Genomic DNA, 17,615 nt, shown 5'->3' on the forward strand with positions numbered 1-17,615 from the left:
ATTATTACTTGTCTGCCTTTTTGGATGCGTTTTGTCTGCCTAACAATAAAACTCTGTTGCGAGTATAGTTCATTTTCTTTTCTCTTGCAAATCTCCTTGTGTGTTTTCTGCTTCTTCCTTTCCCCAGTTGCTGAATTCTGTCTTAACTGCACCTACTCTACCTCTGAGGACAAGGTGGGGGGAAATGTGAATAGTCAGAGGCAGAACACTCTTAGCAGGCAGGATAGGAGAGCAAGGAACACTTAAGTACTTACGTTTTATTCTGTCTCAAGGATGGTTGTATACTGTAGAAGAGATACATGATGCACACTGAAAGATTGGAAGGGAAGGAGTTCATGGAGTTTGGGGTTTGTTAAGAGAAGCACAAAGCATATGAGGATGAAAGTAGAAATAGTTGGTGACTCTCAGAGCCTAAGTTTTAAATGGTGATGGTGGATGGAGAAAATGATAGGATGATTATTTTTTAGCTGTTTATTGATAGATGGTATACTCAGACTTTAGGATTCTGGTATGGCAAGGACAGAGTACACTTTCAAGAGAGAAGAGCTTTTGATGTAAAAGCCTTTGATCTATTCATACTCTGTGTGCTACCAAAAAGAAATCCTGATTGGTACCTAGTAAATGTTTATTGGAGAGTAAGTTATGTTTTATGACTTTCTATGTATAAATATTAGATTTTAAAGATATGTTTTTTTATTTGAAAAGTTTCTATGTTTGCTACTATATTCAGAGTACTTCTTTTTAAAGTTAGAGCTGTGGATTTCTTCTCCATATCCATCGCCAATTTTAGCAACATGTTTAGGTTAACAAAATTTTACTACATTAAATTAGTCTGGACAGAGGAGCCTGTCGGGCTACAGTCCACGGGGTTGCAAAGAGTCGGATATGACTGAGCAACTTTACTCACACACACACACACACACACGCAACCTTCTTGACAGTCTGTCAAACATTAGACGTAGTAAATACAGCAAGTAAACCGTAGACCATAATTTGAAATATATTGTTTTCCTGATTTTCAGGGATTAACAAAATGAAATGTTTTTTTTAATTTAACAAAATTGCCCATGCTTATAATTTTAATGTATAGTAATAAGAATGTGAATTTTCTCAAGACTTTTAAATCTTAATGTCAGCTTGGTAATAAACTTGAAATAGTAACTCTCTTCTATAATAAAATCACCTTAAAGACATTATAACTGGCATTTAAATATATTCTGTTTACTAACCTTCTTGTAAATGCTGTACTCTGGAGAAAGTATCATTATTGTAGTTATATAGATAAGAAGGTAAAGTGCCAAAGGAATTAATTTTTCAAAAGCTACTTATAACCCACAGTTAGAATTTGAATACAGGTCTTTCTGAGTACAAAACCTTCTTTCTTTCCACTATGTTTAGCTTTCGCTCAGTAACTATGTTATGTTAGTGTTATGTTATGTTAGTATAACATAAACTATGTAACATAACAATATACTCATGTGTATGTAATACATATCCAGGAAATAACGAAGAAGTCTAGAAAATAGCGAAAAGTTAGGACAGACATAGTCTCTAATCTAACAGCCCAGGCTGCATTTAGTTGTGTACTCCTTGTTTTATCTTTTTGGTGTACACATGCTGTAACGGGACACTATTGTTTTTATTTACATTATTGCACACTACTTCACTTCTGACATTAGATGTGTGGATTTTCCACACGTCAAGTAATTCTCCCACACTAGCTGGGTGTCCTCTAATTTAACTCAGTTCTGATACTGTCCACCGAGAGAAGGCATCAGTCCTTCAAGATGTCCCCACATATACTCCCCAAAGCAAAGTCCATGTTGTTCCTGGTGCTTCTGACCTCCTGGCTGTAGATGAGAGATTTTTCTACCACCCTTTCCTCAAATTCAGTTTCTTTGCTAAAGCAGCTTACAGAACTCAGGAATAGCCCAATGAAAGAGATGTGAAGGGTAGGCACAGAGCTTCATGCCCACTCCCAGGCTGTACCACTCTCCCAGCACCTCCACTTGTTCGTCAGCCTAGGTGCTCTGTAAAACCTCAGGCTGAGTTTTTATGAAGGCCTCACAACTTAAGCATGATTGCTTAGATTGATTAAATAATTGGCCATTGATTTTTTTTTTAATTGAAGCATAGTTGATTTACAATGCTGTGTTAGTTGCTGGTGTATAGCAGTGTGATTCAGGTATGCACATACATACACATGCATATAATACATATTCTTTTTCATATTCTTTTCCATAATGTTTTATTATAGAAGATTGAATATAGTTCCCTGTGCTATGGAGCAGGACCTTATTGTTTATTTTATATACAACAGTTTATATGTGCTATTCCCAAACTCCTAATTCATCCCTCTCCCACCTCCTTTCCCCTTTGGTAACCATACCTACATTTGTTTTCTATGTATGTGAGTGAGTCTGTTTCTGTTTTGAAAATAAGTTCATTTGTGTTACATTTTGGATTCCACAGAAAAGCGATACCATATGGTGTTTGTCTCTCTCTGTCTGACTGACTTCACTTAATATGATAATCTCTACATCCATCTACGTTACTGCAAGTGTTATTATTTCATGCTCTTAAGGATTGAGTAGTATTCCATTATGTATATATACCACATCTTCTTTATCCTTTCATCTGTCAGTGGACATTCAGGTTGCTTCCACAGTCATAAATAGTACTGCTATGAACATTGAGGGTGTATGTATCTTTTTGAATTATCATTTCCTCCAGATATATGCCCAGGAGTGGGATTGCTGGATCATATGGATGTTGATGATTTATTCAATTTCCAGTTCCTTTCCCTGGAGGTCACGAGTGAGGGTTCTGGGGGTGAGGGTGTGAGACTGAAAGTTCTGATAGTCTACTCTTGGTTGGTGCCCCAGGCAACTAGCCCCCATCCTTAGGTTTCCTAGAGGTTTTCCAAAAGTCACCTTATAAACTCTAGTGTAGCTGAAAGGAACTTGTTATAAATAACAAAAGACACCTTTATCTTGTCATTTGGGAAATTGCAATGTTTTTTTTTTCAACTTACGTATTTTAATTGGAGGCTAATTACTTTACAATATTGTAGTGGTTTTTGCCATACATTGACATGAATCAGCCATGGGTTTACATGTGTTCCTCATCCTGAACCCCCCTCCCACCTCCCTCCCCAACCCATCCCTCTGAGTCATCCCAGTGCACCAGCCCTGAGCACCCTATCTCATGCATCGAACCTGGACTGACGATCTGTTTCACATATGATAATATACATGTTTCAATGTTATTCTCTCAGATCATCCCACCCTTGCCCTATCCCACAGAGTTCAAAAGACTTCTATACATCTGTGTCTGTTTTGCTGTCTCTCATATAGGGTTATCGTTACCGTCTTTCTAAATTACAATGGTTTTAAGAAGTTCTCTGCTCTATTCCAAAATATATATATTTCTTATTATAAATCACAATATTACATACCCATCAGAGTTTGTATCTAAAATTACTTCTCCTCTGTTTATGTATACCTAAGAAAAGTCTTTACTGGTTCAAGATGAAATAAGGAAAATATAGTGATGATGAAGATGAATTTATTCAACATAAATGACTATCTTATATGAAATGTTGGTAAAACTGTGGTCTGTTGTTGTAGGTTGATGATAATGATGTTATTTTTCACTTTTAAAGACAACATCAAAGCAATGATAATCCCATGTTTTTCCCTGTACCAGTTGTTAGAAGATTTATTTACTACTTTATGAAATTTTTAAGACTTATTGTGAGTGCTCCTGGTCATCTTACATAGCTTCTTGTTACCTAACAAGAAAAGTATTTGATCTGGTGCTGTTTGACCTTGCTGTACATTAAGTACATTGATTTTTCACTCGTATTTATTGAGTACATTTTATATTTTCATTCCTAGTACCTGGTTATGGATTATTATGTTGGTGGGGATTTGCTTACTCTACTCAGCAAATTTGAAGATAGATTGCCTGAAGACATGGCTCGATTTTACTTGGCTGAGATGGTGATAGCAATTGATTCAGTTCATCAGCTGCATTATGTACACAGGTGAGTAAGATGCAGTGAAGGAGTGGATTATATAAATGTCAGAAGAGATGTTTTTGTAAGAAAGTGATCATTTTGATGGCCATGGGATGATTTCTTCTTTGTAAACTGACAGGTGTAATTATTTAGTTTAAAAATTTCCTACAAATGTGTTATTTGGTATATAGTTTCAGATGGAATGAAAAGAAAAAGGCCATTTACAAAATGACTTTTATATAGGCCTGCTTTTATGCCTGTTTTCAAATGTTAAAAATCTCTATTTAAACATCTCATAATTTATGTGTAATAAAAAATGTTAAAACTTATTGGATGGTTTAAAAGGCAGCCTCACATTTTAAAAGGAAAGAAAGTAGGAAATCCTCCCAGAGTTATTGGTGAATTAATCATTCAGATGAGAAAATCTTTAGTGTTGTACAAAATGTGGGAGAGCAGAGACACTAAGGAGAAGCAGGCAAAGGGATCCTGGCGTGTTAGAAAGAGCAACCATTTTCTAAGACAGTGGTTTGAAAACTTCAGGATATGCATCAGAGTCATATGGAGGGCTGTTAAAACTCCAGAGTTTCTGATTTGGTAGGTTGGATGGGGCTGGAGAATTGGCATCTCTAGACCAGCAGCAGGATCAGTAGCATCACCTGAGAAGGTGTTAGTTACTTAGTTTTAGTCGCTAAGTTGTGTCCGACTCTTGGAACCCCATAAGTCGGACACGATTAGTGACTAAACTAACTAACTAACTAACTAACACCTTCTCAGGTGATGCTACTGATACTGCTGCTGGTCTAGTGACTTCACTTTGGATAATTTATGCCAAGATAGCAATGGGTGTTTCTTTTGAGTTGCAAGTGATAAGTGTAATCTCTGTGAAGAACAGGAATGGGGGAAGAAAAAAATTTTTCTGCCTCAGTGTTTATTTTGATGTGGGTATCTTATGTTGTGAATATCTTATGATGATTGATTTAATTAGTAATGTTTTGGGACATCATTAAAATAATATTTTGGTTAAAATTTTTTGTATTTTTCAGATCTCAATTTTACTTTTCCTATTTGCATGCTTTTCTCTGTTGATATCTGATAATCACAAATTTTACTGAAAACTAAAACATGCACACATTAAAAATTGTAAAGTACAGTGCAGTTTTTAAGATGGTACTGTGGTCTCCAGAGTGAATTATAGTATAAGAACCCCGAAGTGCTTTTTTGTTGCTTAAGCAGTAATCCAAGATTGTAGCTGAGGACTGTCATTTAAAAATACTTTAAGATATCATTTCATCAAACATTTAAAGGATAGTCCTAGACTTATGGAGTTTAGAGACACTTTACTTGGCTCACATCTAAATTCTCAACAAGGAATAATCATTTCTGAAAATAATACATCCAGATACAGAGATAGTAAATATAAGGTATTTCTGTTACCCTCCTTTCTGCCAGGTTGTGATAGATATTCTTAACTGATCATAGGACCCTTTCCCACCGACTATATATGCAGTCTTATAATTATTCTCAACACAGTATTCTGGGTATCAACTATGTTTCTGATATTGACATCTGGATTGAAATCCATTTCAACCCTCAGTGCTGCTTGAGTACCAGGCTGGGTTTAGAAAAGGCAGGAAAACCAGAGTTCATATTGCCAACATTCGATGGATCAGAGAGAAAGCAAGAGAATTCCAGAAAAACATCTACTTCTGTTTCATTGACCATTCTAAAGCCTTTGACTGTGTGGATCACAACAAACAGTGGAAAAATTTTAAAGAGGTGTTAATACACACCACATTACCTGTCTCCTGAGAAACCTATATACAGGTCAAGAAGCAAGAGTTAGAATCAGACCTAGAACAACAGACTGGTTCCAAATTGGGAAAGGAGTACGTCAAGGCTGTATATTTTCACCCTGCTTATTTAACTTCTGTACAGAGTACATCATGCAAAATCCTGGGCTGGATGAATCGCAAGCTGGAATCAAGATTGCCAGGAGAAATACCAATAACCTCAGATATGCAGATGACACCACTCTTATGGCAGAAAACAAAGAACTAAAGAGCCTCTGATGAGGGTGAAAGAGGAGAGTTTAAAAGATGGCTTAAAACTCAGCATTCAAAAAACTAAGATCATGGCATCCAGTTCCATCACTTCCTGGCAAATAGAAGGGGAAAAAGTGGAAGGAGTGACATTTTTTTTTTTCTTGGGCTTCAAAATCACCACAGACGGTGACTGCAACCATGAAATTAAAAGACCCTTTCTCCTTGGAAGGAAAACTGTGTCCAACCTAAACAGCATATTAAAAACAGAGACATCACTTTGCTGACAAAGGTCCATATAGTCAGAAGCTATGGTTTTTCCAGTAGTCATTTACAGATTTGAGAGTTGGACCACAAAGAAGGCCAAGCACTGAAAAATTGATGTTTTCGTACTGTGGTTCTGGAGAGGACTCTTGAGAGTTCCTTGGATAACAAGGAGATCAAACCAGTCAATGCTAAAGGAAATCAGTGCTAAATATTCATTGGAAGGACTGGAGCTGAAGCTCCAGTACTTTGGCCACCTGATGTGAATAGTGGACTCACTGGAAAGACTCTGATGCTGGTAAAAATTGAAGGCAAAAGGAATAGGGGACGGCAGAGGCTGGGTTGGTTAGATAGCATCACTGATTCCACGGACATGAATTTGAGCAAATTCTGAGAGATAGTGAAGGACAGGGGAGCCTGGCATGCTGCAGTCCATTGGGTCACAAAAAGTCAGACATGACTTAGCTACTGAACAACAACAACTTAATGTTAAATGAATCCTATTCATTCAATTATTGGACAACTCCAGTGTTACAGAATTTTACTTTATGGTAAGCTGAATTTCTTTTTCTCCTAATCATTGGTCCTAGTTTTGCCTTCAGAGTCAAATATAATCATCTAATTTATCTTATAGTCATTATGCTTTCTGAAGTCATCTCTTCTTTAGGTTAAATATCTAAATGTTTATAGTGTCTCTGTTATCAAAATTTACATATTCTCTTTCCCACTGTCTGACACATGTACACATACACACATGTACTCTCTCTTTCTCTTATCAACCTATGACCGCTTCCATCCCTCTTCTTTCTCCCTTCTTGTCTTTCTTTTTGCTTGGCAGTGAACATGTTCAGGTACATCATTGCACTTCTTAAAATGTTATTCCCATTTTCTTGATAGACTGTTTCAGCAAGTAGTTTACTGAGGAAATATTTGTTGAGTCCTCTTTTACAAATAGCATTGTGCTATTTATACGTGAAATTTTAATAAGTATAGCATACAGTTCTGACACTGAAGACAAGCTTCTTGTCCGTTTGGGGGCACAAAATATAAGATAAATAAAATTTAGTAAAGATTTTTTTAAAAGATAAAACCAAGCTTATTTTAAAGTGCATATGGAAAGGCCACAGAACTAAAATAGCTAAAATGGTTTTGAAAAAGGAGAATGAAGTAGGAAGAATCACTGTAGCTGATATTAAGACATACTATATTGCTGTCTTAAGCAAGACTCTCGTAATGGTGGAGGAATAAGCACATAGATCAGTAGATAGAATAGAGAACCCAATCATAGACTGACACAAATCACTCCCAACTAATTTGGCAGAAATCGTAGTATGAAGTAAAGGAAGACACATTTGAGATGAATGAATCTCTTCAGTGAAATAGATAATATAAAAGAACTGTTGTTGTGCATTCGTTTAATCATATCCAGCTCTTTTGTGACCTCATGGACTGTAGCACACAAGGTTCCTCTGTCCCTGGTGATGTCCAGGCAAGAATAGTGGAGTGGGTTGCCATTTCCTTCTCCAGTGGGCCTTCCCAGATCAGAGATCAAACCTGTGTCTCCTGTATCAGCAGTCAGATTCTTCACCATTGAACCACCAGGAAAGCCCAAAGGAACTATGTGTGTGTGTGTGTATGTATATGTGTGTGTGTGTGTGTGTATATATATATATATATATATATATGTAAATGAGCTAATATAAACGGTACATGTAATGAATGATCACTTTGTAATTTGTTGTATGCTGTGTTAAAGTATAGGATAATGTACTGATCAAATGCTTTACTTTTATATTTGCCTTATGGCAACGCACTCCACTGTGCTTGCCTGGAGAATTCCATGGACAGAGGAGCCTGGTAGGCTGCAGTCTATAGGGGTCGCAAAGAGTCGAACATGATTGGAAGTAACCAATACTTTTTCTCCATAGTTTTTAAGCTTCTGGAGGTAGAGACTATGATGTTTTCCTTTATTGTTTTGGATAGATATATTTTATTATGTATCTCTGGAGGTTTCCTTCCTCTAGACAGGGAACCTTGTGTTTGTTTCAAAGTCTTCTTACTGGTTGTGGGTTAGTTGGTTTTTGCAATATAGCATTCCCATTGTCAAATCATATTTTAGAAACAGTTGCTATTGCATCTAGTATTTAGACTATACATAAACTTAAAAAATAGTTAAATCAGTCATTGTGGAATGTCCACTGGATTGTATTTCCTCATAGTGTAGTAATTTATCTAGGTGATTATTCATTCCTTTTCTTTCTCCTATCATTCCACAATGGATTTAGGTAGATTAAAGTGCATGCAATAAAACAATGGCAGAATATTTGTATGAGTAAAGAATCATGAGATAGAACTTATAATTAAAAATGAAGAACCTAAATCAGGAAAAGATAACTAATGAGCAGAAGTTGTTGTTATGTTTTCATGTTTTTCATGCTTGCCTTTACTTGTTTTACTTGGTATATAGCTTATTCATGTAAAAATGCTCACATTTCGGATCAGACAAGAATCCGAAGGGCTCATGCACACCAACTTTTTGTTGGATAGACTCTGTCTCTGAAGTCAAATTAGATTGGTTTTGTGGAACATAATGGAATGTGTGTGCTTTCCTGTGTTTGTCTTAAATATTAAGTATTGGCTTCAACAAATCCTAGGGTGGAAAGTATTTTTTGAAGTACTCTGGCCTTACTGTGGTCCAAAAATAAAACAAAAGGCAAAAAATAATTCACTTATTTTTCATGGATTTCTTCATCACTTCTTTTTCCTCATGGAATTTATTCAATATTCAAGATTTATGACTATAGTTTTTATAAACCTCACCTACTTAATGTTAATACTGTTTTATGTAAATGGTTAACTCTAGGGTAAAGTATACTGATACATTACAAGAAATGGATCAAACCTATTTTTATAGAATTTGTTGAGGGAAATAACACAGAATTCAGTTTCAGAAAAATTTTTTCATCCCTTATCCCATAAGATTTTATGAAGGATAGGTATGTACAGGCCTCCACCAGGGCTTCAGGCAGATTTCCTCTCTTTTCAGCATGGATATATAGTATGATTTGTCAGTTATTTTCTTGGTATATGTAAAATTATTATACTTTTAAAATGAAATAGAAATACTTTGAAGCCCAAGGCTAATAAAAAAACTCCCTTCAGTCTCCTACAGGTCTGAGTCTCATTTGAAAACTAGAATTTTTGATACTACTAATGAAGGAGTTATTTGTGTAATACCTTAAAATTACTAAAGAATAGATAGTTTTACAGTTAGAAATTGTCAGACTAGAGTTGTAGGTGAAGTTGGGATGTCAGCCATTATAGAGATCATTTTACTTAAAGATAGTCATTGTATTACAGTGCATTTAGTATTTCAGTAACTGCAAGGAATCTGGGCCAACTTCACAATTTAAAGGGACCAGTCTCAAAAGACCACCCTTATTTCTGGCACCAATTACAGCTTGGGGGGTTCCCAAAACCACTTTCAATTTTAATAATTTTTAAGAGAGATTCAGAAAACTCACTGAAAGCTCTTCTACTTAAAGTTCCAGTTTAATACATGGAAAGGGTATAGAGTGAAATCAGCTGGGAGAAAGAAGTGCACAGGGCAACTCTCAGGAGAAGTACCAAACCCAGGGCTTCTGTCCTCTTCTCCTTGTGAAGTTAGGATCGCATTATTTCCCTGGTGTCCATGTGACAGTACATGTGGAGTACTGCCAATTACAGAAACTCACCTGAGCGTTTGGTTTCCAGAGTTTTGGGGGATTGCTCAATCACATATTGCCTATACGACTGACCTTTCGTCTCCAGCCCTCTCCTGCAGTTGAGATGATACTTTCCAGTCCCTTTCAAAGATAAAAGTGATACTACATGGACCAAACAAATTACATCATCATGAATTACATTGTTAATCTGTTTGGTGGCCCAAGGCCCCAGACAAAGATGCCATATTGGGTATGATGTTCCAAGGACCTAGAGGTCACCTACCAGTAGCTGCAACAAAAGCCAGACATCTCTTTGGGTGAGATTAGTTCTTCACTGCACAGGTGACTTCCTGGCCTTTAGCCAAGTCTCTTTTACAACAGAATGGTCATATTTTGGGGGGTGGTGCTTAGATTTAGTGTAACATTTATATAATGAACAGAGCAATAATTCCAGTGTGAGTATGTCTGTCATTTGGAGGAGCTCAGTAGGGATAAATTCAAAGAAACCAGTAATTCATCTAATAAGGCCATATTAGATGGCCTTCATATTTTTGTACAATTATGTTAATTGTTTTCCCCCTTTGATCTGTTATTTGTACCATATGATGAACTTGTGCAGAACTGTTTAGCATAGAATCTAGTTGAGGGTTAGCAAAATTGAGTTCTTTCTCTGGCTGATCATTTTATTATATCCTGAGGAGGCTTTAACTAAATCTCCCGATACACTTATTTATTAATATCAGTATTATCAAAAGACTTACGTAATGTGATTCAATCTTGCCAGCAAGGCCAGTGTTAACACCATATGGTGAGTCAGAAGATTCTGGCGTGTTACCAGGGTCCCACTGAGTTAGCAACCATATAGTCCATCATCATGTCATATGACTAAATTGTCTCCCAGAACAATGGCACTCAGGCTTGCAGAATTCCGTTTGACGATGCCAGGTGCCAAAAGCAGGAAGTTGTTTCAGCAACATATGGCTTCACCCCTTGTGGTATCTGGTGCAATTGAGCTAAGAGACGATACCATCTCTTGCTCTAAGTCTCTCACAGAGCATCAATATACTATTGGATTTCCCTTATTACATAATCCACTTATTTATACTTTTATCCTTAGCTATTACTTTTCCTTCTCTCCATTTGTCACTTATTCTTGCCCAAACTTTTGGTCCTTTGGGAAAAACGTTAGGTTTGACCCTGTGCTGGTCCAGATTGACAACAGCAGTACTAGCAGGTGCCTCCATACCAATGCACCGATGCAGTATAGGGTTGCATAAATACAGAAATACCTATCTGAATGACCAAGCAACCCAACAGTATTCCCTGCCAGCCTCCGTTTTACCAGATGGGAAGATGGCATGGCTCACCCTACCAAGTCCTTGGGAATACTGACGTTAAGGTTTAAAGGCTAGAATTTCTTCTTAGGAATTATCCTTGCTTTTGGCACCTACAGTTGCAGCCCTGGTGCTGAGACTCTGCATCTGGTAGGAAGGTGAGATGAGGAGGGAAGAATTATACAGTCATACCATCATCTGGAGGTTTGTGACATTGTACAGGAGACAGTGATCAAGAACATCCCCAAGAAAAAGAAATGTAAAAAGGCAAAATGGTTGTCTGAGGAGGCCTTACAAATAGTTGAGAAAAGAAGAGAAGCTAAAGGCAAAGGGGAAAATAAAAGATATACCAGTTGAATGTAGAGTTCCAAGGAAAGCAAGGAGAGATAAGAAAGCCTTTCTCCATGATCAGTGCAGAGAAATAAAGGAAAATAATAGAATGGGAAAGACTAGAGATCTCTTCAAGAAAATTATAGACACCAAGGGAACATTTCATGCAAAGATGGGCTCAATAAAAGAAATGGTATGGACCTAACAGAAGTAGAAGATATTAAGAAGAGGTGGCAAGAATACACAGAAGAACTATACAACAAAGATCTTCGTGACCCACATAACCACGATGCTGTGATCACTCACCTAGAGCTAGACATCCTGGAATGCGAAGTTAAGAGGATCTTAGGAAGCATTACTACAAAGCTAGAGGAGGTGATAGAATTCCATTTGAGCCATTTCAAATCCTGAAAGATGATGCTGTGAAAGTGCTGCACTCAATATGCCAGCAAATTTGAGAAACTCAGCGGTGGCCAAAGGACTGGAAAAGGTCAGTTTTCATTCCAATCTCAAAGAAAGGCAATGCCAAAGAATGTTAAAACTACTGTACAATTGCATTCATCTCACACACTAGCAAAGTAATGCTTAAAATTCTCCAAGCCGGGCTTCAACCGTATGTGAACCGTGAACTTCCAGATGTTGAAACTGGATTTAGAAAAGGCAGAGGACCCAGAGATCAAATGGGTTTTGGCTCAGTTGGTCTCACTTCTGCTTCATGGTATCTGAAACCAACACAGAGTTCTGATAGGTGTTAAGTGAACTTTGTGGAACATCATGAAATATTGATATATCTTACTCCATTATATGAGGTAGGAACCATTATGTTATCAACAAATATGACATTCATTGGATCATCAAAAAGACAAGAGAGTTCCAGAAAAACATCTGTTTCTGCTTTATTGACTGCGCCAAAGCCTTTGACTGTGTGGATCACAACAAACTGTGGAAAATTCTGAAAGAGATGGGAATACCAGACCACCTGACCTGACTCTTGAGAAATCTGTATGCAGGTCAAGAATCAACAGTTAGAATTGGACGTGGAACAACAGACTGGTTCCAAATCAGGAAAGGAGAACGTCAAGGCTGTATATCATCACCCTGCGTATTTAACTTATATGCAGAGTACATCATGCAAAGTGCTGGACTGGATGAAGCACAAGCTGGAATCAAGATTGCTGGGAGAAATATCAATAACCTCAGATATGCAGATGACAACACCCTTATGGCAGAAAGCGAAGAAGAACTAAAGAGCCTCTTGATGAAAGTGAAAGAGGAGAGTGAAAAAGTTGGCTTAAAATTCAACATTCAGAAAATGAAGATCATGGCATCCGGTCCCATCACTTCATGGCAAATAGATGGGGAAACAATGGAAACAGTGAGAGACTTCATTGTCTTGGGCTCCAAAATCACTGCAAATGGTGACTGGAGCGATGAAGTTAAAAGATGCTTGCTCCTTGGAAGAAAAGCTATGATCAACCTAGACAGCATATTAAAAAGCAGAGACATTACTTTGTCAACAAAGGTCCGTCTAGTCAAGGCTATGATTTTCCCAGTGGTCATGTATGGATGTGAGAGTTGGACTATAAAGAAAGCTGAGTGCCAAAGAATTGCTGCTTTTGAACTGTGGTGTTGGAGAAAACTCTTGAGAGTCCCTTGGACTGCAAGGAGATCCAACCAGTCCATCTTAAAGGAAATCAGACCTGAATATTCACTGGAAGGACTGATGCTGAAGCTGAGACTCCAGTACTCTGGCCACCTGATGCGAAGAGCTGACTCACTGGAAAAGACCCTGATGCTGGGAAAGATTGAGGGCAGGAGGAGAAGGGGACAACAGAGGATGAGATGGTTGGATGGCATCACTGACTCAATGGACATGGGTTTGGGTGGATTCCGGGAGTTGGTAATGGACAGGGAGGCCTGGCGTGCTGTGGTTCATGGGGTCGCAAAGAATCTGACATGACTGAGTGACTGAACTGAACTGAACCATCCTCCTCCTTCACATCCTCTTCCTCTAAGAAAGTGAAGTATCACAGATTTACTTGTTATATATTACTGGTGAAATAGTTTTCTTTTTATCACTAAGAAGGCTTTTGTTTTGCCTTGAAACTAATTTTGTATTGTAAAATACAAGTATACCAGGCTTTGGTAGGCATATCCCTCTGAATTTTTGCATCTTGTTTTTATGCTTTTCATTTTGAGCCTCTCTTTAGTATATGGCAGTTAGTTGTTCTACTTGCTGATCCAGGAAAAAAAATCTATGATGGTCATTAGTGATTATTTTTGTGCTTTAATTACTTGTTTCAAGAAATGTGTTGATTTTTACAATATGATTTTGGATTTATCAAAAGCAGTCAAGTGAGTAAGTGTAAGTTTTGAAACGGATTCTGAAGACAGAAGTGCCTAGATAACATAACAGTGTATAAATACATTTTAAAGTAATTTCATATTGTTTTAGTAGTACCATCTGAGAATTATTTGAAGAAACTTCAGCCAGAAGAATGCAAAATATGGCTAGCCATTTTCTTGCAAGTTGGTGGCTGATTTCATTGTAAAATAGAACATGCTGGGTTTTGGCTCAGTTGGTCTCACTTCTGCTTTGTGGTATCTGAAACCAGTACAGAGTTCTGATAGGTGTTAAGTGAACTTTGTGGAACATCATGAAATATTGATATATCTTACTCCATTATATAAAGTAGGAACCATTATGTTATCAACAAATATGACTATTGTGTGTATATAAAAAGTACAATATCATCATATACTTATTAAAAAGAAAAGTCTGTCAAACTATTTGATTACTCATTAGCATCTAATGTAAATAATTATATGGTATTTTAAAATAGATAAATTTTCCCATTACCTTGCTGTTTTCCCGCTATTTCTCATTATTTAATTTTAGCAGTAGAAATACTTTGGTTAATCTTAGATATATATTCAGTAACCCTAACACCAAGCACAATCTGTGGTACATAGTGATTATTCAGTTGTTAGCTGATTAAGGGATTAATAAAAACTGTAGAAGAAAATTGATTAGGTAAATGTTAGGGCTTTCCTGCAGCTCAGCTGGTAAAGAATCTGCCTGCAATGCAGGAGATCCTGGCTCGATTCCTGGGTCAGGAATATCCCCTGGAGAAGGAATAGGCTATTCACTCCAGTATTCCTGGGCTTCCCTGATGATTCAGACAGTGAAGAATACCCCTGCATTGCAGGAGACCTGGGTTCCATCCCTGGGTTGGGAAGATCCCCTGGAGAAGGGAAAGGCTACCCACTCCAGTGTTCCTGCCTGGAGAATCCCATGAACAGAGGAGCCTGGCAGGCTACATACAGTCCACAGGATTGCAGAGAGTGGCACGACTGAGCCACTTTCACTTTTAAGCATAAATAAGCCTTTATTCATAGTGCTAGGGCATGAGAGGCTTTCAAGGAATATACTGCTTGTTATGGAATGAGGATGTGTTCCCTCCACCCCCAGTTCATATGATGAAGCTCTTAGTCCCCAGTATGTCTTTAGGAAGTAATTAGGTTAGATGATGTCATTAAGATAGGGTCCTCATGATGGGATTAGTGAAAGAAGGTAGCAGAGTGTGCTCCCCTCTCCCCCAGCCTGTGAGCACACCAAGGAAAGGCTGTGTGAGGACACAGCTGGAGGGCAGTCATCTGCATGCCAGAAAAATAGTCCTAATTGCAAGCCGAACCCTGCTGGACGTTGATCTTGGACTTCCCAACCTCTTGCACTGTGAGAAAATAAATTTCCTTTGTTGAAGCCACCCAGTTTATGGTATTTATCATGGCAGCCCAAGCTGACTTAGACATTGCCTCAGGAAGGAAAGGGAGTTTTTATAGAGTTTAGCAAGTGAGGTCATGTGGAGGGAATATAGGAAAAGCTACCTCGTTTAATTGTGCTTTGCTTTATTATACGTCAATACACTATGCTTTTTGTAGATTGAAGGTTTATGGCAACCTTGCATTGGAAGATGATTGTTATCATTCTTAAGTAATAAAGCATTTTTAAATTCAAGTATGTACATTATTTTTTTAAGACATAATACTAGACTACAGCATAATGCTAGACTCACTAGACTACAGTATAGTGCAAACATAATTTTATATGCACTGGGAAACCAAAAACTTCATGTGACTTGCTTTATTGCTGATAAGCTTGATTGCAGTGGTCTGGAACCTAACCTGCAATATTTCTGAGGTGTACCTGTAGTGTCAAAGGCTGTTCTCAGAAGAGAAAGCAGTTATTCTGCAGTTTAGGAGCTGGCGATTGGCCAGTTGGGATTTCAACCAGAGGAGTGGAGGCAAAGATCATGGGCAAAAGGGAATGTGAGAAATGACTGAGCTGGGAGGGACAAGGTCATAGGAGGTCCACTGATGAAAGAAAATCGTATACCATTGACTGTTACACAGTTTTAGGTTCTTCTCCTTAGTGATATATTGTTTAAGTACTATGTAAATATGTGTTAAAATGATTATGTTAGTATATAACACAAAAATAAGGAGCATAAAATAATAAGCCCATAAATTTTCTCAAGGTAATTTTCAGGGTTGGGCCTTAAAAAAAAAAGCTTTTTATTTTGACACCATTTTAGATTCACAGGAAACTGCACTCAGTTCAAAAAGATCTCATGTACCTTTTACTCATTTTCCCCCTTTGTTCCATCTTACCCCATGCTTAATAAGGGGCTTCCCAGGTATTGCTGGTGGTAAAGAACCCACCTGCCAGTGCAGGAGACATAAGAGGCGTGCTTTTGATCCCTGGGTCTAGATCCCCTGGAGGAGGGCATGGCAACTCACTCCAGTATTCTTGCCTGGAGAATCCCCATGGATAGAGGAGCCTAGCAGGCTGTGGTCTGCAGGATCTTGAAGAGTCAGACATGACTGAAGCAACTTAGCATGCACACGCATATCGTGCTTATTGGGACTTTTCTTTCAGTGATACCGTGGGTAGTAATTTAATCCACATTTTATCATCCCTGGACTCCCTGTTCTTTTCTTCTTTTTCCCATAGTCTCTTTCCTATGTCTTGCTTCCACGTGCATATTAGAGTTTGGTCTGCTGGATTTGAATTTTTTTTTTAATTTTATTTTTAAATTTACAAATTGTATTAGTTTTGCCAAATTTCAAAATGAATCTGCCACAGGTATACATGTGTTCCCCATCCTGAACCTTCCTCCCTCCTCCCTCCCCATACCATCCCTCTGGGTTGTCCCAGTGCACTAGCCCCAAGCATCCAGTATCGTGCATCGAACCTGGACTGGCAACTCGTTTCATACATGATATTATACATGTTTCAATGCCATTGGATTTGAATATTTATTTCTGTAATTAGAAACGATTTTAATTTCATGGTAGACTTTCTTTGAGTTACACTATAGGTGTGAGTTGTCAGTTTCACTTGTTTCCTCTTGTTAATTGTATCTAGATGGTTTCTTGAAGGATACGGATCAATAAAAAGATTAGAATTTGGGCAGCCACTGTTGGGAAAGATAAGTTTGAGAACAGTTATCGACAGAATGTTATGAATAACTTTTTTCAGTTGTAAGCTTCAAATTAATATTCCTATTAAAAATTCAAATGTATGACTAACAAAGAGGCAGTTTGTGACATAATTTTACCAGTGTTGGTTTCCTTTTCTTTATTACTGATGTAATATGTATTTGACAAAATTATGATACAATTTTAATAAACATTTTAGTTGTAATGTTTTAATACAGCATGCTAATTTTTTTGTATATTGGTGTATAAAGAGGAGGAGTAGGAAGACCAGGAAATAAAAGCATTCATATGTGAGAGCCTACATCCCCAACCTGTATAAGTGATGAAAAGGAACCAGATGGGAGACACTGACATGATGTTGATGAAAGGAGAGACATGTGTCCTAAATGAGTAGTTAGTTCTCAGTAATCAATCCCTGTGC

At 37.6% G+C, this 17,615-nt stretch overlaps 1 protein-coding gene across 12 annotated transcripts in view; it reads left to right on the forward strand.

The window, feature by feature from the left end:
- Positions 1-17,615, forward strand: part of CDC42BPA (CDC42 binding protein kinase alpha) — a 296,333-nt gene that overhangs the window by 124,626 nt on the left and 154,092 nt on the right. For all 12 annotated transcript variants that reach the window (XM_070385391.1, XM_070385382.1, XM_070385383.1 and 9 more), the window contains exon 5: positions 3,900-4,048. In XM_070385391.1, coding sequence (XP_070241492.1) covers positions 3,900-4,048 — 149 coding nt within the window. The remainder of the gene's footprint in view (positions 1-3,899; positions 4,049-17,615) is intronic.

Source organism: Bos mutus, chromosome 16 (genome assembly GCF_027580195.1).
Source record: "Bos mutus isolate GX-2022 chromosome 16, NWIPB_WYAK_1.1, whole genome shotgun sequence".
NCBI lineage: Eukaryota > Metazoa > Chordata > Mammalia > Artiodactyla > Bovidae > Bos > Bos mutus.